This window comes from Thalassophryne amazonica, chromosome 7 (assembly GCF_902500255.1).
Source record: "Thalassophryne amazonica chromosome 7, fThaAma1.1, whole genome shotgun sequence".
In the NCBI taxonomy this organism is placed as follows: Eukaryota; Metazoa; Chordata; class Actinopteri; order Batrachoidiformes; family Batrachoididae; genus Thalassophryne; species Thalassophryne amazonica.
Window position 1 is genome coordinate 54,884,824 of NC_047109.1, and position 24,653 is coordinate 54,909,476.

The 24,653-nt window shown below is 40.1% G+C and overlaps 1 protein-coding gene and 2 long non-coding RNA genes across 5 annotated transcripts in view; 2 read left to right on the forward strand and 1 right to left on the reverse strand.

Annotated features, from left to right (window-relative positions):
* The window catches only part of lmna (lamin A), a 119,338-nt gene that overhangs the window by 16,977 nt on the left and 77,708 nt on the right, over nt 1-24,653 (forward strand). The window contains exons 1-2 of one of the 3 annotated variants that reach the window (XM_034174219.1): nt 7,579-7,723; nt 9,117-9,501. In XM_034174219.1, the coding sequence (XP_034030110.1) occupies nt 9,167-9,501 (335 nt within the window). In that variant the 5' untranslated portion in view covers nt 7,579-7,723; nt 9,117-9,166. Of the gene's footprint in view, nt 1-7,578; nt 7,842-9,116; nt 9,502-24,653 lie in introns of those variants that run through there. The other 2 variants (XM_034174218.1, XM_034174221.1) reach the window with 2 other exon arrangements.
* LOC117513958 lies at nt 3,661-4,323 on the reverse strand. The gene is made up of 3 exons (XR_004561757.1): nt 4,263-4,323; nt 3,872-4,010; nt 3,661-3,723 (listed from the first exon to the last, which is right to left on the reverse strand). It is a non-coding gene; the product is annotated as an uncharacterized LOC117513958 (long non-coding RNA).
* On the forward strand, nt 10,355-24,019 carry LOC117513957. Its single transcript, XR_004561756.1, has 3 exons — nt 10,355-11,252; nt 17,838-17,840; nt 24,006-24,019. It is a non-coding gene; the product is annotated as an uncharacterized LOC117513957 (long non-coding RNA).

Sequence of the window (24,653 nt, forward strand, 5' to 3'; positions counted from 1 at the left end):
CCCAGCTTCTGACTCTGACAGACTGTTATGTTTAATGGCTGACTCTACTGCAGTGATGTAATCTACTGTCGGTATATGTTTAGGGGTCACTGAGAAATTTAGTTCTTTAGCGAGCACATCCTTTTCTGTCTGTGTAAGAACCCTGTTGGAGAGATTCTTTACCCAATTTTCCCTGTTGTCACTAATTTGTCTGGGTGTATCTTTAAAAATATTCCCACTGAAAGTACGCCTTTTCTGCACTAAAAGATTGTGAAACTTCCTGATTTGCCGCTCCTTACTTTTTAAATGCTCAGCCATTTGAATTTTAACTATGAACTTTGTGATCTTATTATGGGCCTCTTCCTCCACTAAAGTTTCTAACATTTTGTGCAGACTATCAAGGTTATTTTGGAGGTCTAATATTTTAAAATGAAGCCTTCTAATTCTAAGACCCAAAATTCTCCTAAGGTAACTGCTGGATCTTTTCTGCTGTGTGACCTGCTTCTAGCCTTTTTCTTCATGCATTTGGGAATAACATTGTTTTGTTTGCATCTCAGGTTAAATCTTAAGTGGTTTCTAAAGTTAGCTATCTTTTTAGCAGTCTTTTCCAGGTTACATATCAGTGCCAGGGCCTCATGCCCACAGTTGGTCGCAATGTTTCTGTGTAGGCTCTCAGTTGTCCAGGTGGTTTCCATTGTAGAGAAGCTTGAATCTTCGACTGGACTGGGTTGCTTGACGTAAGGACGTTTCGCTTCAAATCGCAGAAGCTTCCTCAGCTAAAATTCTTGCTCTGGTGGTCTGACTTCTGTCTTGATTCTTGTAGAGAAGAATAATCAAGAAGTCACAAAAGCTGGAGTTTTAAACCTAACCAGACCCCTCCTACTGAGAGGCAGACTGCTATAGGCTAGTGACTAAACAATAGCTCTAATTAGCACCTATTGTGTTCTAGTTAGTTAGTTAGTTTAGTCATGAAGTCCACCACATGATCTTCCTCATCCTCTGGAACTCCGTATATGTGAGTGTGACTGAGCTTCCAAGTCTGTTACCTTTGTTTGCAGGGATTCATGTGCTTGTTTCATTTGTTGAATTGCATCTTCCAAGCCCATGTTGCATTCCACATTTCTGTACTTCCTCCACCCATGTTGTTGTGTGTTTTGGTCCCCTTTTATATGCCCCAAGGCCTTGTGAATCAAGTCCTTAAATTTGGTCAGTTCCCTCTTCACATCCTCTCTGTGTTGAGTGAAACAAAGTCAGTTATGTTTTCACATCAGAGCGATTAGCCTTAATCTCAGTATGAGTGCTGGGTCGCAAGCTAGCTTCCGCGGGTTCGGCTCTGTAGGAGCTAAGCCAATTAGCATTAGCTTCATCGTCACAGTACATACCTTTCTTGATTTTTGTCATGTTTTGTAGTCATTCTGCCTTTAGCTTTCTCCCCTTCCATATTGCATCAGCGGTTCTGGTGTTTTATAATAGTTGAATCAGGAAAAATCAACTGGTGTGGCAAGAGAGCTGTTTGTTAGCCCTCCATCTTTCTCGCTGTGCCAAACCGGAAGTCCCAAGTGTGGTGTTTCAACTTTGAAGTGGCAGATGTTAATACCTAAAGGACTCCAATTTGTACATAGTTCACATGATTTGAATGTAAATAATAGTTAAAGATGGGAGCCTTTTTGCCTCACCCGCTCTGCAGGTGAGGGTTAGGATACTCATTTAACATTTGTTGTTGCTATCAACTTTGTTGCTACTATCAAGTCATGTGTCGGTTAGCTTCAGTCAGTAAGAAAACCTCTAGTAGAATTTCCCACAGCCCAGGGCCATGTTCTCTCCACATGGATTACAATGTTGGCTGATTCAAAAGTTGACAATTTAGTATGATCCCACATTCATTAATTCTTCCAAACAGTTGCCAGACTGGTTGTCACAGCAACATATCCATAAAGGAAAATCTCCTCTGGGAGCAGGTTTATTCAGTGTAAACAAAATTACATGATGAACATAAACTGCATCATTTCAGAAAATTTGCCCAACTGTGGCTGCCGCTGTACCATTCCTAATACCTGGTTAGACCGGTGGCTTGATAATAGTCCTAATAACAATATTCATCATGCTTTAGCATAGCCTGAGTTATTACTTTTGGAAGAAGAGGGGTTAATTACCCTGTGCACTGCATGGCCAGGGTATGTTGTGTGTGTGTGTGTGTGTGTGTGTGTGTGTGTGTGTGTGTGTGTGTGTGTGTGTGTGTGTGTGAGTGAAGTGGGGTGGGGTTGGTGCACAGCTATTCGGATTTCAACTAAACTTGGTGGGTGTATTATGTGGGGGGGGGGTCTTTTCATAAACTGAGGTATCATTAAATAATTTGGGGTGTATTTCTGTTTAACTCTCAAGCTGTGTTAGGACTTAGTGGTGTTTAGAGCAGGAGAATGCCTGTGAAAACACTCAAAGAATTGTGGGACTTTGTAGATATTTATCATTAAACCTCAAACACATGAAAATGTGAAGGGTAGATTAAAAACTGGTTTTGCACAGTATGACCCCTTGAATAATTTTATTTGCACAATAGCTTAACCTAGCTATTATCATTTTCACAGTTCCTACTTCAAAGTTAAACACTGGACAAAAAACCAAGTTACAGTTCATTAATAAATTTTTTTCTTTTAACAAATGTGTGGGTGTGTTTAATTAACACTCGTGAGTAGGCCTGGGTATCATGGCCAATTTCCATAATCGATTCGATTTCGATTCATAGGGTCCTGAATCGATTAATCACGATTCGATTCGATCAGCTCTTAAATGAGGAAAATGGCTCAACTGTTTTAGAAATACAAATGCTTTATTATTCTATCCAACATTAACAAAATTACCTGAGTTGTAAACAAAAAAACCTGAGCTGTAAACACAACTGTCTCAAGTCTCAAAAGTGTAGTTGTATTATTTTAAAGGCGTTGTAAGTGAAAATATACTTGAATTACAACTTTTCTTCAGTGCAAATTGCATTAAAGCATTGTTTTCTAAAGTGCAAAAATAATATTTTGGTAACTAAAACTCATTTACTAGAGCTAAACTTAATTGAGCCCTGGTGGTCACATACAAGGACATCCCATTTTTAACTGTCTTGGTTTCAGTCCCAGTGAAAAGTTAAAACCAGAGTTGAACCAAGACCAATAAAGTCAAAACAACAAAAAGTGTAAACTTGGACCAAAACAAGTCCAAACTTGGACCAAAAAAGTCAAAACCAGGACCAAAAAAATGTCTAAACAGACCTACAATGCATGGGTTCAGGTCTCAAGAGTTTAAGGCTGGTTAAGATGGCAACTTTGCTCTCACTTATTAATTGTGAGGTTCTTGTGAAGAAAAGGAGCTCATTCATGATCTGGGGTTAAGCAGCTCCTTTTTGCAGTTATGATATCACCCGCAGTAGAAAAAACCCTCTCCGATGCAATACTGGTCCCTGGGACACAAAGGTATCGTTTCGCCAGGCAAGCCAACAGTGGATACTCCTTTTCATTTGACCTCCACCAGTTCAGAGGATTATCATTCAGCCCAGCAGGTTTTTCCATCCTGTATCTTCTGACTTCATCTTCCGCCCTTGTTGCTGGAGTTTTCTCTTCATGTTCCTGGACTGTTGGTGAGTACACTGCTCCAAGGAGTGACCCAATGTGCTGATTTCTTGGGCTTTTTGGGTGAAGTCGCTCCCCCGATCTCCTCAGCTCCTTCTCCACCAGCATCATTACCCTCAGCATTTTGCTGCTGAATAAAACAGAAAAAATGTAAATTAATTAATATATTTAAAATAATCTAAGTATTTTAAATTATGACATATTCCTTACAATCCAATAGCTTATCTTTTAATTCTCACTGAAAATATTCTTATTAAAACAGTTTTTTTAATGCTTACATCAAGTGCAGCAGTGGCAGCCTCAGTCTGAAGCCTGGAGAAGGTGTCATCTCGCTCTTGAGCAGACAGAGATGGTAGAGCCTTAAAGCGAGGATCCAGTGCTGATGCAGCATACAATGTGTCCTTCTTCTCATCATATCTTAGACATTTCACAAATGATTTTGTTATCACAGTATGAGAATAAACATGGCATGCATACAAATATACCTACAAATAAAAAGTGCATGGTCTATAAATTATACTGATTAGTTGTAGCTGCTGCTACAACTAATCAGTATAAGAAGATGCACATATAAAATACAAAACTTTGGTTTAGTTGCGTTCATTTGGCCTACTTACATGGAAACACACACATGCACACACAGACAAATAGACCCTTAACATAGCATACCTTGTCCTCAAGTTATTCTTTACATCAGTCTTCAACTCCTTCACCACGGTGGAGTCTCCCAGGCAGGGGGTTAAGGCTTCCTGAAGTAGGGCGAGGAGTGGGGCGATGACAGTGTTGGTTGCTTGTCCTCTGATATTGCCTGTGTGGCTTCTTTCATTGGTTTCAAAATGCGCACCAAATCTTCGCAACTGTTACATCCTCCTCTGTTAAGGTGCAGATATCTTTTTCATTCCTGCGCACGTCTTGTGAAAGGAGAGTGGCAGAGATCGCCGGCTGTTGTTCTAAAAAGCGCTCCAGCATGTCTAGTGCGCTGTTCCACCTGGTCACGACATCTAATGTGAGCTTGTGCGCTGGAAGTTGAAGCAGCTTCTGTTTTTCTTTTAGTATGTGATTTGCCGTCATACTTTGGTGGAAAAACGTTGCAATACGCCTCACTCGAGCGAGCAGATGTGACACGGCTGGGATATGAGCAAAGCAGCCGACGTGCATTAGTTTCATGATCCCCACTGCACAAACCATATTAGCAGCGTTGTCCGTGACCACTGCTGGGTCTTTGCCGGTCAGACCCCACTCCTGTATAACATGCATCAGCATATCTGCCAAATTATTAGCAGTGTGGCTTGTGAGAACCTCGGTGGTCTGTAGCACGAGACATGAGACACCACTTGTTGGTGATGTAGTGACAGATTACTGTCATGTATGACTGCGTTGACAGTGATGTCCAAGTGTCACAAGTGATGCCAGCTCTCTCTGCTGACTGGATTTTCGTTACGATGTCGTTTTTCACACGTGTATACATCATGGGGATAACTGTGTCAGTCAGGTGTTTACGCTGCACCATCACATAATGTGGATCGAGCACATGTACGAGCCACCTGAAGCCTTCGTTTTCCACCACCGAGTATGGGCGCAAATCTTTACAGATAAAAGTTGCGATGCCTTCTGTTATTTTTATGGCCCGAGGAGAATTGGCGGGTAATGTCAGTGATCCCTTCAGTTTCTTTTGTTTTGCCCCCGGCAGCTTGTTGTCAGAAGCTAACGTTAGCGTAGTGTGATACCTAGTCAAGTGATTTTGAAGGTTTGTGGTGTTCCTACAGTAACTGAGCTCCGCAAACCACTTTGCTCTTATCCTCTTTGTCCTTTGTTGTTTTAAATTTGAAATGATTCCAAATGTCCGACTTAGGTTTGAACGGACTTTTACCAGTATCGGCCATCGTGCATGTTTTGAGCGCTTGAGTGAACCTATGATGTAAACGTCACTGCCGCGTCACGTACGCACCAGACTGCAATGGATCTAAAGAATCGATCTAATGCCCTATGAATCGCTATTATAAATTAAAAATGAAATCGATCCTAAATCGATTTTTTTTTTTTTTTTACCCAACCCTACTCGTGAGTCGTGAAGCTGTATGAGCCCATAGTGCAAATTCTGCTGGTTCACACAGCTGAATTACAGTTTAGCCATTTGCATGACTGCTAAGTTATGGCTTAATGTGAAAATGACAGTTACATCTGTAATAAAAATATTTAACAGGCGTTTGACTCGCCTGCGGAGGTCAGTGGAAGAGGAAATAAACAGATGCTTTGATCATCACGGCCTCAATGCTGTTGTGCTGATCAGAGCTGCTGATACGTCAAAATGATTGCTTTACAAATTAATGGATATTTATTATTTTTCATTGGCCTCATTAAAAAAAAAACTAAAAACTTTTTTTTGTCAAAAGGCTGTTGTAGCATAGACTGATTTTTCTCACTGTGTTAACGGTGTTGTGCAATCCATGCTGTGGCACACTATCACACCGGTGTTGACTATGACACCATTATACTGCCCACCTCTATTGCAACATAACATATTGCAATAGTCTACATATGTTATTGCAGATTTAAAAACAGAGCTGAGAATACAAATTCAGTGCCACCTGGGTAGTTTGATATTCACATCACATTATACAGACAAACTGCTTCAAAAACCCTTTATTCATTAATTTTTTCTGTACCCATTTTTCGAATTAAAGTTAGGTGATTCAAAACCATTTTATTTTAAATTTCCATTCTGATTGATTTTAGTAATTTTGTAGGGCTCTTAATTTATTTGGCTTTAATGCTGCATTTTGGGTGATTTCTGTTATGATACACTGAGTACTATTATGTTTTATTTTTTTACCCTTGCAGGAAATGAGAGGAAGTTGTAGGTTGCAGAAAAGCTTAGTGAAGAGAAATGTTTGATCTGCCACTCTGGAACGATTATGTTTGGCACCACCATAGAGACAAAAGGCTGAAAAAGCGACACACTGGCAGAGAGATGGTGAGGAGGAGGCAGAGTAAATGGAGCTGTTTGTAGAGTGATGTGACTCACAGAGCTTCAGAGACAGAGTTTCCACTGAAAGGCCACACTGTAGCCAGGATCCTCTGCCAGCCACTGGGCCTGCCCAATGCCCAAAAACAGAGATGCTGCCTAACCCCTTGTGTAACCATTCATACACACATACAGACAAAAATTTCCACCACCCTGGTGAGGAGTTACACACACACACACACACACACACACACACACACACACACACACACACACACACACAGAGAGACACCCGCACATTAAAAATGTCTCTTTCCTCAGCACCAGAACTTGATTGGACCTGTGATTCCATTAACTCCACCCCGAGGAAATAAATATAAGACCAGAATGTACTTGGTATTGAGTGTCAGACCTTTAGCCTTTCAAGATGGCCTGCTGGGATTCCGTGTCATTCCCTGGGAACATATTAAAGGTTTGTCGACTTTTCCTCCTAGTTCAGTGGAGTCTTTTACCAACAACTTATAATTCTGCAACGGATAACACCAGAACCTCACTGTGAGGTGATAAATGCTTATTTGGATTTGTTAAACTCTGTATTTATGTCAGTGTACTTTTTTCCCTCTTTCACCTGAAGTTAAACAGATGTTTCTTGCAATCCATTTGCTTGAAGGTGATCATAGCCGGGGTTTTTTTTTCTTCCTCCCAGACAGTTTGTCTAAGAGTGGGCTCTTTACTGCAGTAGACCTGTGCATTCATGTACTTTGAGCCAGCTGGGAGTTGTTCAGTACTGTTAGTGTCAGCGCTTTTATTGACAGACTGCTTTCAGCGGTGGCTGAGGTCAGGCAGTCTGGAGGGGTTCTGAGCGAAATGAGAAAGGGGAGAAATAGGGCCAGTGCAGGGAGAGATAAAGACAAGCAACTGCTGCTCGCCTGTGTGCGTGCGCATTTGTGGACACACACACACACAGTCTAGCCTGACTCCTCCTTGCTGCCGCACCCTCCCCTCTGCGTTGCTCACGCCTCCTCTCTCCCTGTTCAGTAGGTACATTGCAGTGAGCACAGCTACGAAAGCAGTTCAGGGCTTGAGCCAAAGGCGCACACACCCACCAGCACTAAGCAAGACCGTGTTATCCAACGGATCCTCTTGTCTACTGCACGCCTCAGGGGTATGACGCGCGCGTGCATACACACGCACACATACCAGCCAATAGCTAAACTTCCAGAGAGGTCCTGTTCACTCTCTGTTCCAGCAGGCTGCTGCTAAAAGGCTCTTGTGCAACCAAGGTAAGGTTCGGGGAGTTTATTCAGGGTTTGTTTTCCTTTCTCGTAAAATAATTTGGTGATAATGCACGCCGATCAGCTCTAAGGTATTTAATTTGTCATTTTTCAGCAGTGAGTGGTGTGAAATAACTTCAACTCCAGAAGTTGTACGACCGCAGTTCATGATAATAGCTGCCGGTATTTAAGAGCAGCACTTTGAATGACACCTATTAATGCTCGCTGCATTTTTTTTGCCGCTTTAATTGATGCTTAATTTATTCAAAAGTAGTTGAGAGAGTGACTGTGGGTGTGTAGATTTGCCCTTATGGGCGTGTGCATGGATCTTGTGTAGGCACGTGTACATCATCCCACTCACATGGGTGTGCATGTTGAGTAATGGGTGATGAGGGTATGGATGACAAAGTTAAGTGTGTGCCCACCCACTGCTGGTTCAAACTGGAGTACATTCTGCACGTTTCTTGTAGAAAATGGCTGTGAGCTTTGAAAGCATTTCATAAAATGTTTGAATAGTTAATAATTGTTATTCACTTGTTTATAATGTTCAGTCTTTAAGGGCAGGTGGGGAAAAGTTTGCACTTGGTGATTAAGTTTTGTAGTTTGAAAATTAAATTTCTTTGTTTTTCACATATACACATCCCTAAATGTAAATAATGAAAATATCATTGACAACAATTTAAGATCCAAGACATTCTATTGGAATGTTTGGTGTTCAGTTACAGCTTTTTGGTGGCGCGCGTGTGTGTGTGTGTGTGTGTGTGTGAGAGATAAGGTTTTATATTTGTGTCTGGTTGTGGCTGTTTAGTTTTATAGTTATAATAAAAAGTAATACTGCAAATGTTTATTGAGTTCAAGGTGGTGCTTGCCAACTGAGAGAAAGAAAGCAAGTTTAATGGAACTGGAGAGTGAGACCTATGGTTATTTGTATTTTATGCGTTTTGCTGAAAGTTGAAGTTTTGACTAATGGAAAAGTGGGGAAACAGTATATTTTGAAACAAAGTATTTTTGTAAATTTTTTATTCCATATATTTAAAATGTAAAAAGATGAGCACAGATTATTGAATAAAAATTTGGGATGTGTTATTGTACTGCACAAATTCTGATGTTGGGCTTCGCAGATAAGACTCAGGATTAGGTAAGACTGGAAGATTTCCCTTAAAAGTTTGACACATGATTCAGACTTTAATTTGGTGCGCTGCATGAGAAGACAGTTTTTTTGTGTGTGTATATATATATATTTATTTTAAACTCTCCTTCCCACTTCTTCCTCCTTTTCCACAGCCAGTGACTCACCATCCGTCTGCACCTCTTGTTGAGCCACCTCTATTGCCATGGAAACCCCAGGCCAGAAACGTAGCAGCCGTAGTGCCGTTTCCCCAGCACGCATCACCCGGCTGCAGGAGAAGGAGGACCTGTGCAACCTCAATGACCGACTGGCCGTATACATTGACAAAGTGCGTTCGCTGGAGGCAGAAAATGCCGGGTTGCGGCTGCGCATCACTGAGTCAGAGAGCACAGTCTCCCGTGACCTGTCCGGCATCAAGGCGGCCTACGAGACCGAGCTGGCCGACGCCCGCAAGACCTTGGATCAGGTAGCCAAGGAGCGAGCACGCTTGCAACTTGAGCTGGGCAAGATCAGGGAGGAACACAAGGAGCTTAAAGCCAGGTAGGAGGAGCCTATGGAGAGGTGGGAGTTAAATGGGTGGGTCACAAATGTAGGCGGGACACAGCTTATTTTGGCGCGTTTACTGTAATACATCTGCAAAGAAGGATAACAAGATGACTAACTCATGAGTAACTTTAGTTGATGAGAAGTTTTGAATTTGCCTTGAACGTGTAGTAAATATTTTGACGGTGCCTTTCTTTCAGACAGCATGATGGTTGAACTGGTTCACACTGATGTCTGCATTTCACCCATTGACATGCACAGTCACATGCAGCCATTCCAGGTCCTTAGCTGCTCTTCCGAGAGCTATTTAGGATTCAGTGTCTTGCTCAGCAGCATTTCTATATCCAGACAAAAGTGGCTGTGAATTGAACCAAAAACCTTGCAATTAATGGGCAACAATTTGATGAAGAGGCAGAGCTAGAAAATAATGTAAAGGAAAGATTAGATGATGGAAGATGGGTATTTTATTCCTAAAGTGAATCTTTTGTAGTATAGATGCTTTTGCATTTTGTGGTCAGGATAATTTCAAGAAGACTTTATGGACCAGTTTTTCCACAAATCTTGTAGAATCTTATTACTCTGTTATTATAATAATAATGATGATCAATTTAATCAATAAAATTAATCAATTTGCATAAAAAGTAGGGTTGCACTTTTCTATGGACTAATACTATTAGATTTTGGATTATATGGATAAAAGAGTGAGGCCAGCATAAATAAAAATACAATGCAAGATTAACACTTTCATGCTTTGGTGAGGGGGTGCAGTCTGAGTGCTGTACTTCAGGCAAAGTTGTCCATATTGCTGATTGTTTCGCTCCTCCTTCCACATTGGCACAAAATATTTAACCATTTGTAACTCTGCCAAGCAGTGATGCAGTACTGATGAAGCTCATTTAGATTCTATGTGAGGGAATTTGCTGTCTTTTGGCAAGCGATCCTGTGGTAATTTGGGCATTTTGCCAACATCCTCATGCATCTTAATTCTTGGTTGATATTCTCTCTGTTGCATTGAACCAAAGCTGTATTTCAGGTATATTGTTGCTTTGGTTTTGTGTGTTATTGGTGGTTCTGAAGTTCCTGTGCTGCATCAGCACTTATGTTGCATTAACCTTAACATCATTCTTACTTCAGTGTTCAAGAGCTCAGTTCCAAAGGTTTGGATACTGATGCACTCTTATCAACTGCAAACCTGAAGGCTGTCATTTTAATTGGTGGACTTCCAGCTCATTCCTTTTCATTCTAGCCGATGTGATGTGTATCTTGACATACCACCTACATGCCTGATGGTTAAGCGTGTCTGATGCATTTAATAATAAGTTTAGTTATGTGGCTTTAAGCTGCTGGGAATTCTCCACCTTGACCACACAGTCAGCTTGCTGCCCAAATAACAGTGTGTCTTTATCATAGTTTGACACAACGCTGGTGCTGCTTAGGCACGCCTGCCAGTGAAGGTTTGAGGAGGGTAATAAAGGGTTAGTTCTGGGGTTTGTGAAATTAGAGTTAAGAGCAGTCATTTTTTTATGTTTATTAGTGGAGTATTTCAATTTTTTCTCTTTTGGAAAGTATTTGTTTGCAGTATACACAAGGAAGTTGTGAGCTGTCTCAAACACATTCCTTCCACTTCCATCAGTTCCGTCTTAATGTGAACTATGGTTCCAGCTTATCGAGGGAAACATCTGCACAATGCAGACAGATGGTACATCATGGCCTTATGTTCAGCCTTCTGGGGGCCTAGTGGCATCTCTGTAAAGTCCACTTTGGGTAGAGTGGCCTGAGAAAACCATGCTTTTAAAGCTACAGTGTGTAGGCTTTAGTGTCATCTAGTGATGAGGTTGCAAATTGCATTATGTCACACCCATCATGGTTTTGTTTCACTGTCTTTTTTTTTTTTTTCCCTTTGGTGTCAGGGATTCATGCTCCCTTGCCTTTTCTTGTGACAGCAATGTAAAATGGCGGTTCTCAAAGATGTTATGGCCCAGTTACACGGCACACCCGATGATTCCTGAACGAAGGGAAAAAAGTAAAAAAGTCACAATTCATGAGAAAAGGTGCATGAAAGAGCTTTATCACCGAACAGCCTGTGAAGCAAGAGTGCAAAAGAGACAAAAAAGGAACTTAAAAAACCGAAGCTAACGATCTCGACGCTTTAATAAAATGCGTCTGGAGCCAGAGCTGGAGCAGTGTGTGTCTGCATCTCTGGGTTCCAGGACTTGGCGCTGGGACGGAGCTCATAGCGCCTGAGTCCTGGAGAAACTGCAAACAGAAGCTGTGGAGATCTGTGTGCACGTCGGTGGACCACCTGCTCTGGTTCCTCGTCCAGAACAAAAGAGGGAATCATCATAATCAGAATCCTCACTGTCTGACGACACGCTGCGCGCTTCCGTCTGGCTCCAATTTATTAAAAAAAAAGTGTGCTGTGGCACTGCTGTGTCACTGTATTATGTTACAAAGATATATATATTATATATATATATTATGATATATTATATAGTATAGATATTATATATCTATATATATTAGATATAGATATAGATTTAGAACAGAAAACTGTCAAAAGGGGGAATAATATGTGTAAAGTGATTGAATATATCAGAGCAGTAAATAATTATGTGCGTGTGAACGCATGCATTGACTCGGTGTGGTTATTTCCACCAGCTGATCACTGACCAAACGTGAATTCTTCTTTCCAGACACAGCTCTTTATATAATCATTTTGAGTCATCTACCTGTTGCCACATGTACATAAAGGCTGGATTGTCATTCCTACACTCATATTGTTATATTAATACAAAATAATAAGCGCACGCAGCAGCTGCTAATGCGCGTTCAAGTACCGTCGGAAATTACACAACTTTTTTGTTTTTAAATTCAACAGCTTGCTTGTGGCAAAATAATTAATTATAGCCACACAATAAATTTTGGCCTATGTAAGGTGCCTGAGCCCATTGAAGCTGACCCCCCACACAGATACAAAAAATCCAAGCAAGCAGGCTGAGTTTGCCCTGTAATTTCCAAACGGTACATTGAAGCAGCAGCCTCAGCGTTCACAAACCTGCTTCTGCACGTAGTGTGAAAACTTCAGCTGCCCCAACGAAGTCAAATTAAACAATAACGTTACAGAAACTAAACAAACGATTAAAAACGTCAAGAACGACAACAAACAAAACCAGACGAATTGAGGTTTTCGTTGCCCTTCGTTCAAATTTTTCAACAGTTTAAAAATCCTGACGAAGTGCCAGCTGCAGGAACGAAACTGCGCGAAGGTTACATGATGTCAACGAAAAGATTTCTTCAGATTTCTTGTTTCGTCAGGGCTTTGTTGCCCTTCTTTAAGTGCCGTGTGACTGGGCCATAAGCCTGCACTTCTGTAGACAGTGTATAGGGGAGCAATCTCTGATTCTCCTTCTTTCTTTCTTTCTTTTTTTTTTCTTCAGTCGTCCAGCTGTGCCTTAAAATGCAGCGTATGTTCCATTTGGGCTATTGCATCAACATGGCGGCCTCTACTCCCATGTAGACATGAGGGGGTCAGGGGTTAAAGTTTTCCATTGCTATGATGGATTTCCGTGAATTGGGCTACCAAAAGGCCGTGTTCACACTGACGCCGTCCTAACACAGAATCAAGGCACGATGCAATATATAAAATTTTCCATGTTCAGAGAGTTCAAAAATTAATTTTAGAATAACGTCGCTGTTGTGGTTTTGTTTTTCTCCTGGCAGTGAGGCCTGTCGTGTCTGCACGGGGAGGGGAGCCCTGTGTTTGAGATGTCTCTCAGCGCACAGTGAGCAAAGAGTAGAGTTTTACAAACATAATTTAGAACTTTTCTTTCAAAGTCTGCTCTGAGTGTCCTCACTGTGGTTAAACTAAAAACACGACCCGTGACGCACACAACAACAAGCACAAAGGTTTTTTGTTTTTTCTTTTTTCAAAGGCATCTAAAAGCTCTTCCTGAGGACGGCATGACGTAAATGCGCTGATAAAACTTTACCTCTCAATTAGGCTGCACTTTCCCCTTAAATGCACAAATTCTTGATTGTTCCTGCTCAGAGACGGCAAACCAGGGGCGAATCCAGATGGAAAGAGGCGTTGTGGGGAGAAGGGTATGTTCCCCCCCACAACACCCTCTTGATTAAAGGTCCACTTTGAAGACATTTTTCATACTACTACTACTAATTATTATTATTATTATTATTATTACGAAATATTTAAATCCTTATTACGCTAGAAGTTTTACTATAGTTCTGGACTAAGTTTAATTGAGCCATATTAAAAAAGTTAAGTTAATTTAACTTTTCTGCATATATAAGTGGGATATGAAGCAATATCTTTTTTAATATAATGTCTAAGCTCAGGTATTACTGGGTCTGTTTGAGGTTCTAGATTTAAATCAGGTCAGTTTGGATGAGGGGAAGCCAGAAATATGAAATGATTACAGCTCTTGTGGTTAGTAATCTTATTAAACAAACGTGTAGGTTGCGATTTCAATTTTGGTAAAAGGTAAAGAAATTGGTGGAAAATGTGCAAAAGAAAATACAAATACAACACACTTTAAGCAGTACAACTAAATTGAAGGGGATGGGGGTGAGAAAATTGTCATAAAAAACCCTCCAGGATGCATCCCTGGACATCAAAAACCAAAAATATTCGAGGGGCTGCTCCTCTACAGACAAAAATCTACTTTCACCAAAAGATCCCCCCATTTCAGATCTTGGCTACCGGGATGAGATGTTAATTGGTATTGAATTAAGTAAAAGTTTCAGAAAAGCTGTCCCCTTATGATGTGTTTATCTTTCTATAAAAAGGTAGACGGTGAACAGCTTATAATTTTTCCCATGGAAATTTTTTTTTTTTTTGTCAGAATATAAATTTATTCATTTACTGCACTTTTTAATCCCCGGGGGCTCATTCTGATCTTATGAAAACACTCTGGTTCATTGTTGCAGGTAATGAATATTGCCTTTCTGCTATTAAATGTACCAATATCCCACACACTATAGCTTTAAGTAAAATATGTGAACTTTTAATTTAATTCAGATTAATTTATTTATATACTACCAAGTCACAACATATGTCAAGGCGCATCACATGAGACAACCCCCCTGAGTAAGCACGTAGGCGACAGTGGTAAGGAAATGCAAACTCCTGTCTTTGATAGGGTTTATTCAGACAGCGTGTGGCACTTTCTACTCATTAACAGAACCTGTCTGTAAAACATCAAGTAGCAGAAATGAATTTGTCGGACCTGTTCAAGCACTCCACACATAAGCTTTTGAAATTATTTCAGCACTTTTTTGGTATTGATCCAACAGTGTGTGCACACTGAGCTGTTAAAATGAAGAGAGCTCCTTCATAATTAACACTATTGTATTCTTTTCACCAAGCTGGCATTTTGTTGAATTGTGCCCGCACAGCATTCCCATGTGAGTGGGGTGGGTGTGATGCCTGGAAAAGGAGACCATTTTGAATTAAAAGGGTGAAGAAAAGATTTTGGAGTTTGATAAACTTTGCTTCACCAGTGTGGCAGAAATTTGACTTTTTGTTGATAGTGACGATAGGGTTGATTGACTGATTGGCATCTGGTGTAGGCGGGTAAGGACATTGACTTGGTTGAGTGATATACTTAGTAAAGGGCAACAACTGACATGTGAGTGTTGAACAGTATTCTAAAAGTAAGCATTTCCTGAATATTTTCTTTTCAGTCTGCTTTTTACAACTCCCCCAATACTCCTCTTATTGAAATGTGGTAACGGCTCTTGCGGCAGTTTTCTTGTTTAAAGGAAGCAGATAATTCTGACGCACGTGCGGTGGAAAGGAATCAGTCTTTCCAGCCTGGACCAGCTTTATCTGTTTAAAATTGAGTCTGTGTTTGGTGTTTGGTTGCTATAGCACTGTGGGATTCTTGGCAGAGCCATGTAACGGGGTGGTGACTCAGAGGTTTTTCATGGCTTTTGGAATGGGCTGCCTGTAGACTCGCTGTGTCCTTGTGTGACGGGAAGTCTGGTTTATTTATATACACTGACGAGAAAAAACGAGTTTCTGCTACTGCTTGGTGCCCTTTCTGGAGGTGGGAGAATGTGAAGGCACCGGATAGCTGCAGTTCGCAACAGGTTTGCTTTTTATGTCACAGATTCTGATGTTTTGTTCATTTCAGCCTCATTTAGCTGCAGCCACACAGCAAAACAGGTGCAGCCATCCAGTGCTGTTCACTAGATACATCTGTTCAGCCAGAAAGCATGACATGTCCTCTCTCCACACAGACGTCATTGTGTGCAATGACTGCTGCAAGAAGCCCACAGGTGACTCCCAAGCTGCTCAGCTAAGAATTAAGAATAAGCTACAAGCAGTGGTGGGCACAGTTCAGCTAATTCGATAGCAGATAATGATCAAAGCTAGTTTTTTTGCTATCGGATTAGCTTCTCAAATAAGTTTTAAAACCATCATCGGACCAATTATCTTCCAATAAATTTAGTTCCAATAACATTTTCTTTGCTGGTAAAGTTTAACGGTCAAAAATGTTTGTAAAGCCTAAAATCAAACATTTTAGTCCATTTGTTGCGGGACTTCTCTGTGTTCCCAGGGTGAAGAAGAAGTCAGCAGGTCAAAGAGCCTTTTCGTATCGTGCACCCACCCTGTGGAACAGTCTTCCTGCGACCGTGAGGCAGTCTGAGTCTGTGGACATTTTTAAGTCAAGACTCAAAACCTATTTTTATTCTCTTTCTTATGGATAGTTTTTATTTTTATTTGTTTTATTCTTTTACTTCTGTTTTTATTTATGTATTTGAATTTTTTATTCATTTTTAATTATTTATTCAATTTTATGTTGACTTGTTTTATGTAAGGCGCCTTGAGACAGCTTTTGCTGTGATTTGGTGCATTATAAGCTAATTAAATTAATTGTTGTGTGTTTCTAGCCACGGAGTAGACCGGCTGCCTGTTGCTTGCTGATGACGTCATCATTAAGCACAAAACGTGATTGGCCGGTCAATGCAGGGAGCATTGTGGGTAGTGTAGTTCAGGTTTACTTTGCACGTTACAGTGGCTTGTCCACTCGAAAAAACAAAACAGACTAATTTTAACATTATTAAATGGTAAATGGACTGCATTTATATAGCGCTTTTCCATCTGCATCAGACGCTCAAAGTGCTTTACAATTATGCCTCACATTCACCCCGATGTCAGGGTGCTGCCATACAAGGCGCTCACTACACACCAGGAGCAACTATGGGATTTAAAGGCCTTGCCCAAGGGCCCTTAGTGATTTTCCAGTCAGGCGGGGGTTTGAACCCATTATCTTCTGGACTCAAGCCCAACACCTTAACCACTAGAGCATCACCTCCCCCATTATTTTATTTTATTTCTTTGTGGCTGTAATTTAATCGCCAAGACTCGGTGGGGGAGAGGAGCTCTCATGGCGCAGCTGTGTGTACAGAGGGAGGGACTTTTCTTCACGTTTAGACATTGTTTTGGATTTAAAACATGAATTATTTATTCATATGAATCCCACTGAAACTAACAGGTAAGAATTTATATTTACTAAATGTATTTTACTCTCCCAATCAATGCATTAATGGATGTATTTCGGTTGGTTAAGCAGCAGGGTTCAAAGCATGCAAAAAAAGCAGCAGCTTTTAGTTTGTAAATGATGGTGTACCTAAAACCGAGATAAACTGTGACTTCTAATACTGTGTGTTACTGCTTTTGAAAGATGATGACAGTCTTTGGGATTTTATTTTTTATTTATTAATTTTTCATGTGTTTTGTGTTTGTGATCCTTGAATTTACCCAGAAGCCCCTGCGGCGCTTAAAGCGAAACTGGTTTATCAGAAGCCGACAGTGTAATCTGATGTGGCCGCGTCCAAATCAATGATAATAGTTATTGGTTATCTGTAATAAAGATAAATTTTTTTTTTTAGCAGTTTATTGTCATAGAAGATAACTTTTCAGTTATCTGATTAATGGTTATCGAAGCTAACTTTTTGGTTAGCTGTGCCCACCACTGGCTGCAAGCCACTATAGAATGTCTGCATAATTTAAACAGCAGTTGGAAAAAAGTCCTTTGGCTGAAGTAGGTGTGTATGGAATGCCGTTTTGTAGCAGGAAATCTGAACCCAATGGTTACATCCACATATGCAGGTTGAGGTGGAAAATGAAGTTATGAAGCCTGTGACATTTGGCACTCATATGGCTGTCTGCAGGGTTTTTATTTTAAGTAGTCTTCTTTACTGCGCTGTTGCACCTGTCCAGTGTCGTATGATGTCTAACTTGTGGCTGTGAAGCATCAGGTTATCTGGGGGAACTGGCTCATCAGTATTACTGGTGAAACTTGTTTAAGGGTGTTTTCACACACGCACGTTTTTGTCTCTGGTTTGTTTACTCTGTTGGTGTGATTCGTTTGGGCAGGTGTCAACACACTATACTTGGCTGTACATGATATATAGTTTTTTTTTTTTTTTTTGCTATGGAAAAGGCATTGTGGGATGGACCAGAGGTTGTGCAGTACAGATGTGAGTCACTGATTTTCACACACGCAAAAAAAAAAAAACCCTGCACAGAAGCCATAAAAATCTAAAGTGAAAGGGGTCAGTGAACTACATACAGAGAAAAGTTTAAATGTTTTCACAAATATGCACTAGTGTCATCAAAAAAAGAGACTGAGCTAGTTGAGGCTAGTAACTGCTCTGACATCAGGGTCTTCTGTTAAAAGACTCCCAAAGTCTCAGCTCTGATGTAAAACTTGTCACAAACAGCGGATGATGTGTTCACGGGTGGCTTTTGCTTACAAGTTTAGGCCAGCTTAGAAATATTATATGAAAGTAAACCAAAGGTAAAACTGCAACATTTTGGTAACTGGTCTGGGCCAAACAGACTATTAAGTTTGTAGATGGCCCAAGTCCTCCTTAATGTTCTGCTCAAGCACCTCAGTGTGTATTGTTTTTGGAGACAAGTTGTTGCTTTCACATCTAAAGTTAGGTTGGTTCCATACTAGGGACCAAAATGTTGCAGTTTTCTCTCGGTTATCGGCCTTTGCTTTGCCATGGCGATATTTACAAGTGTGAGCACTCATCCCATCATTGGTCAGAGGTGGTGTAAGTTTTTGTTGCAACTTTTTATTTTAGTAGTTTTTTTGGGGGGTGATCAGCTCTTTCCCCTCATCTGACTGTGTATGAAATCACTTTCTTTCCCTTCATGGTACTCTGTTGTCCACCCCTGTTCTAGATGTTGGCTTCTGGTAGGCATCATAATCAGGTCTTTGAGCTGCATCATTTAGTTCTGATTAATCCATTTTCATTGTAAATCTCTCTCTGTCTTCAGGATTAACTTGCTCTACACATCAGTTCTTACTCCCACACCAATGAATAATTTATTCTTTTGTCATCAGAATGCTTGGGTGGTTCCCAGATCTCAGGACCAAAAGCGGTTATGTCGGGTGCTAGACGCGTGCTCCCAAACCTGACTTGCTGCATGTGTAGCGGTGAGGGCGCATAATTTAAATTTCATCTGCTTCCTACGTGTGTGTGGGCATTTGCACAAATCTCTGTGCAGACAGCCCGGCCCATTTCCGCATCTCATCTGCGCTGCCTACATAAAAGCAGGATTTACACGGCTTTACTTTCCTCCACCTGTCTGTGTACTGTGACTCAGGGTGTGGCAGCAAGTACTGCGGATGAGACGGTTTAGATTTTTACAGGCAGTTTGCATTTGGTTGCAAATTAATTAAACAAATCCAGTGAAAGGCACTATAATACAATATTTTCATATACATAGGGTTGTCACGATACCAAATACCAGTGAAACTGCATGATATCTGATACCACAGTAAACAAATTAAAAGCACACATAATTTAATAAAAAAAAAAAAAAAATAGGACTGTTGCCCGCATTCCACTGGAGACAGCCTGTGAAGCTCAGTGCTTGTCGTGGTCAAACACGGCAACAGTTGCCATAAAATATCTGGAAAATGATGCACACTGATGTTGCTGACATCATTCAGGTGTGTGTGTGTGTGTGTGGGGGGTGCCGTCCTCAGCTGAAGAGTCCTCTGAGTTCCGGGGCAAAACAAAACTACTTTTCCCAACTTGTGCCAAGTGGTATTTATCCTGAGTGCTATAAAAATAAAGTTGTTTTTGGTGGTGGTGATAGTGGTGGTAGTAGTAGTAGCAGTAGTAGTGGTAGTAGTAGTAGTCTGTAGCATGGCCCAAGCAGAGGCTCACCCCTCTGAGTCTGGTCTCCTTAAGGTTTCTTCCTCAAATCATCAGAGGGAGTTTTTCCTTACTACTGTTGCCTATGTGCTTGCTCTAGGGGTTGGTAAGGTTAGTCCACAGCTCCATGGGTTAGTCCTTAGTTGTGTGAAGCACCTTCAGGCAGCTTTGTTGTGATTTAGCGCTATATAAATGAAATAAATTAAAATAGTAGTACAACCCCTAATAAATAAAAGGCAGTATATCTCACAACATCGCATTAATCATACAACCCCTGGCAAAAATTATGGAATCACTGGCCTCGGAGGATGTTCATTCAGTTATTTAATTTTGTAGAAAAAAAGCAGATCACAGACATGACACAAAACTAAAGTCATTTCAAATGGCAACTTTCTGGCTTTAAGAAACACTATAAGAAATCAGGAAAAATAATTGTGGCAGTCAGTAACGGTTACTTTTTTTAGATGAAGCAGAGGAAAAAAAAAATGGAATCACTCAATTCTGAGGAATAAATTATGGAATCACCCTGTAAATTTTCATCACCAAAACTAACACCTGCATCAAATCAGATCTGCTCGTTAGTCTGCATCTTAAAAGGAGTGATCACACCTTGGAGAGCTGTTGCACCAAGTGGACTGACATGAATCATGGCTCCAACACAAGAGATGTCAATTGAAACAAGGGGGCAAATCATCACGCAATGTTGCAAAAGATGTTGGTTGTTCAGTCAGCTGTGTCTAAACTCTGGACCAAATACAAACAACATGGGAAGGTTGTTAAAGGCAAACATACTGGTAGACCAAGGAAGACATCAAAGCGTCAAGACAGAAAACTTAAAGCAATATGTCTCAAAAATCGAAAATGCACAACAAAACAAATGGGAGGAAACTGGAGTCAACGTCTGTGACCGAACTGTAAGAAACCGCCTAAAGGAAATGGGATTTACATACAGAAAAGCTAAACGAAAGCCATCATTAACACCTAAACAGAAAAAAACAAGGTTACAATGGGCTAAGGAAAAGCAATCGTGGACTGTGGATGACTGGATGAAAGTCATATTCAGTGATGAATCTCGAATCTGCATTGGGCAAGGTGATGATGCTGGAACTTTTGTTTGGTGCTGTTCCAATGAGATTTATAAAGATGACTGCCTGAAGAGAACATGTAAATTTCCACAGTCATTGATGATATGGGGCTGCATGTCAGGTAAAGGCACTGGGGAGATGGCTGTCATTACATCATCAATAAATGCACAAGTTTACATTGATATTTTGGACACTTTTCTTATCCCATCAATTGAAAGGATGTTTGGGGATGATATCATTTTTCAAGATGATAATGCATCTTGCCATAGAGCAAAAACTGTGAAAACATTCCTTGCAAAACGACACATGGGGTCAATGTCATGGCCTGCAAATAGTCCGGATCTTAATCCAATTGAAAATCTTTGGAAGTTGAAGAAAATGGTCCATGACAAGGCTCCAACCTGCAAAGCTGATCTGGCAACAGCAATCAGAGAAAGTTGGAGCCAGATTGATGAAGAGCACTGTTTGTCACTCATTAAGTCCATGCCTCAGAGACTGCAAGCTGTTATAAAAGCCAGAGGTGGTGCAACAAAATACTAGTGATGTGTTGGAGCGTTCTTTTGTTTTCATGATTCCATAATTTTTTCCTCAGAATTGAGTGATTCCATATTTTTTCCCCCTCTGCTTGGTCTAAAAAAGTAACCATTACTGACTGCCACAATTTTTTTTCCTGATTTCTTATAGTGTTTCTTAAAGCCAGAAAGTTGCCATTTGAAATGACTTTAGTTTTGTGTCATGTCTGTGATCTGCTTTTTTTCTACAAAATTAAACAACTGAATGAACATCCTCCGAGGCCGGTGATTCCATAATTTTTGGCAGGGGTTGTAGTATCAACTACTGCTATCAAAATGTATCAAAAATGTAGTCACATTTTTGTCTACTTTTTTTAATTACATTGGCAAATACTATTTATTCACTAGTACATTCATATTACAGTGTATTAAAGCAATTAAATAGTATTGTTTTTAAATTCTTTTCAACAATGCAAAGTTACATTCGTCTCCCCATTTTTTGCTGATCCAAAAAACAATCTGATCTATGAATTAAAACCATGGTTGAATCTGAACCGTGAATTTTGTGATCCATGACACCCCCTAGTACTTTCACAAATTGTACAAAGACGGTGGCACATGCACTTTAGTAATGTAGCGCTTTACAATATGAGCATGATACAGAGGCTAAAGAGATGAACATTATTTTAAAAAGTACTTTATAATCAAGCATCAATATAATTTCGGTGAGTAAGTGTCTATTTTTAAACCAGGAAATTTTCTCAGTCTGTCTCTTAGGTAACATATTCTAATCTGATTGATTATTGTTAACGGGGCACGCTGCTCAAGCATTTTTGAGATGAAATGTTTTATCTTGAAAGTCACTTCCTAAAATGGACAAGATCAAGCCAATCCTCTGCTTCTCAAGACTTTCAAATTCCTTTGCTGCTTTATTTATTTATTTATTTATTTATTTATTTTGTGCTATTAGGGGTTCTTGCAGTATTGTGGTTGTACACAGTGCATCATTATATGCTTGGAAAATATTTCTTCTGCCATGGAAAGCTGATATTGTACAGCAGCTTTTTAGACTGCATAAGAGGTTCATTATCAATTTATATTCATATGACAGACCAGAAATAAAAGTGTGGAAACTTTCTAGTGAGGTGAAGTCAACTACATCTTTCAAGAACATTCCTTAAATATAATGAATGTTGATTGTGCTTCTGTTATACAACAACAAAAGAATAATTCTCTACAATTTGGAACAACATATAAAAACTCACCTTATATATTGGCCAAACATGTTGAGACATGGATAAGAGTTGACATTTATTAGTGCTCCTGATGCCTAAAATCATGTCCAGAAATTTTTATGTTGGGGTACTTTATATTTTTTTAGTGATTCTTTTAGAAGTTTGATTTCTAAGTAGATCAGGTGTGTGTTTGTGTGTGTCGGCTAGGCAGTGATGTGCTTAAATTAATTAGAAGCATTGGAACAGGTATTCTGTATATTTTTATTTTATTTTTATTTTTTTGGTCTGTATGTTGGAAATGGATTAAACCTCTTTAACCTGGTTCTTGTGAATACATCCTCAGTATTGTATTTATTTATTTTTTTTTCCCACCTGCACAGCATGAGCGCCATGTTTTCTGTGGTTTAGCTATCTTTTGATTGGTTGGACACACCTACCTTTTCTAACCAGGTCTGGGTGCATTCCTTAAGGTTCCAAGGAGAGTATAGGGGACCACTAGTTTAAAATGTCACCTCGGTAACCATAAATCTTGACGTTCCTTCTCTGTGCTGTTTCCCTGGAGGACTCAAACTGTGCACATTATACATCTTTATAAGTTCTACAAAGTGGTAATAATCTGGACCAGGTATGTTCATCCAGTCAAAATCTGGCAGGTACAGACTATCAGTCAACTGAACACACCTGACTTAGCCAGTCAGGAGTTAGTAGAGAAAGGAGATGTGGGAAATGTACACAGTAGCAGGGTATCTTTGAAGAACAGGATTGAGAACTTCTGAATTCTGAGATACTATGGGTGTGACAGTACACAGAAATCAGTTTGGTTCACGCCAGTTTAAACATCACAGTTCAGTTTTTGAAAATTCTTCAAATCTTAAAAATATCTTTAATCTGTGAGCAGCACAGAGCTGCTATCAGCCATAGCACTGTGAAACAAAGTGTAAATGTAGTCTTTTTATAAAATATTTATGAATTGGATTACATCTCTTGTCATACACATTGGGATGAATTTACTGTGCAATACATTGCTTTGTTTTTGTTTTTTGTTGTGTGCTGTCGAGCCAGACTGCCGTTAATATTTTGTCCTTTTTAAGTTTGTTTGATTTTTGTGCAAATGATTGCATTTCATAAAACCTCACACTACAGATTTGAAATCATTGTGCGCAGTGTCGCTACTCGGCGGCCATCTCACCTGTGAAATTTTACATTACTTCATATAAAGTGTCAACTTTTAATAAGTTTGTGGCTTTGTCTGTCCCTGTATAAGATCCCTCTGGTCATTCGAGTTTAGACAGTAATTCAGCACAAATGCAGATCAGTATGCTTTCACTTTTAGGTTCATATTTCAGAAGAAAAAGGTAAATTAATCAATTCCATTTATACTTGAATACACTACTAATATACTACTGAAATGATGCGTTGATTTCTTTTAATGGCTGGTTTACAGATCCCGGTGTTAGACTTACACACAGAGAGCAGGCTGAGGGGACTGGCCACGCCTCCTGCATGGAGCATGAGTCTAAAGGGACACAGTCTGTGGACATGAGCAGTGCAGCTCGCTGAAATGTCAGTGGAAAAAATAAGTATGAGTGTATAATGATGCATCATAATTGTTCTGTGCACAGAAGTGTCCTGTGTACTCTACAGTTCAATACAAATACATGTAGTGTGACACCCCTATAAGATAGTCATTTAGTGTTTACTCTTTGTAAGTGAAAATTGACCTACTGTGTGAGCAGTTGTAACACCAATTAGTGTTAAAACTGAACACCAGAGGTTTCCTGGCAGAAACCTCTGTACATATAGGATCTTGTGTGTGTGTGTGCGCACGCACACATATTTAATATTGAAGGTGATAAAAGTGGAGCTGACAGCTCAGGGTCATCAAATTGTAGTGGTTCTCAGGTAAATGTTGACATGGGTAACTAGCTTACACAAAGCACACACCTGCTTTTGGAATATGTGTGTGTGTGTTTGGTGGTGCACAGAGCCCAAAATTACACAAATTGTGACTGTCCAATTACTTATGGACCTGACAGTTTGATTTTGAAGTGTATTTTGTTTTTTCAGATGTCTCTGTCTCGCTGACTCTGGGTCCTTCTGAGGTATGACTGTACAGT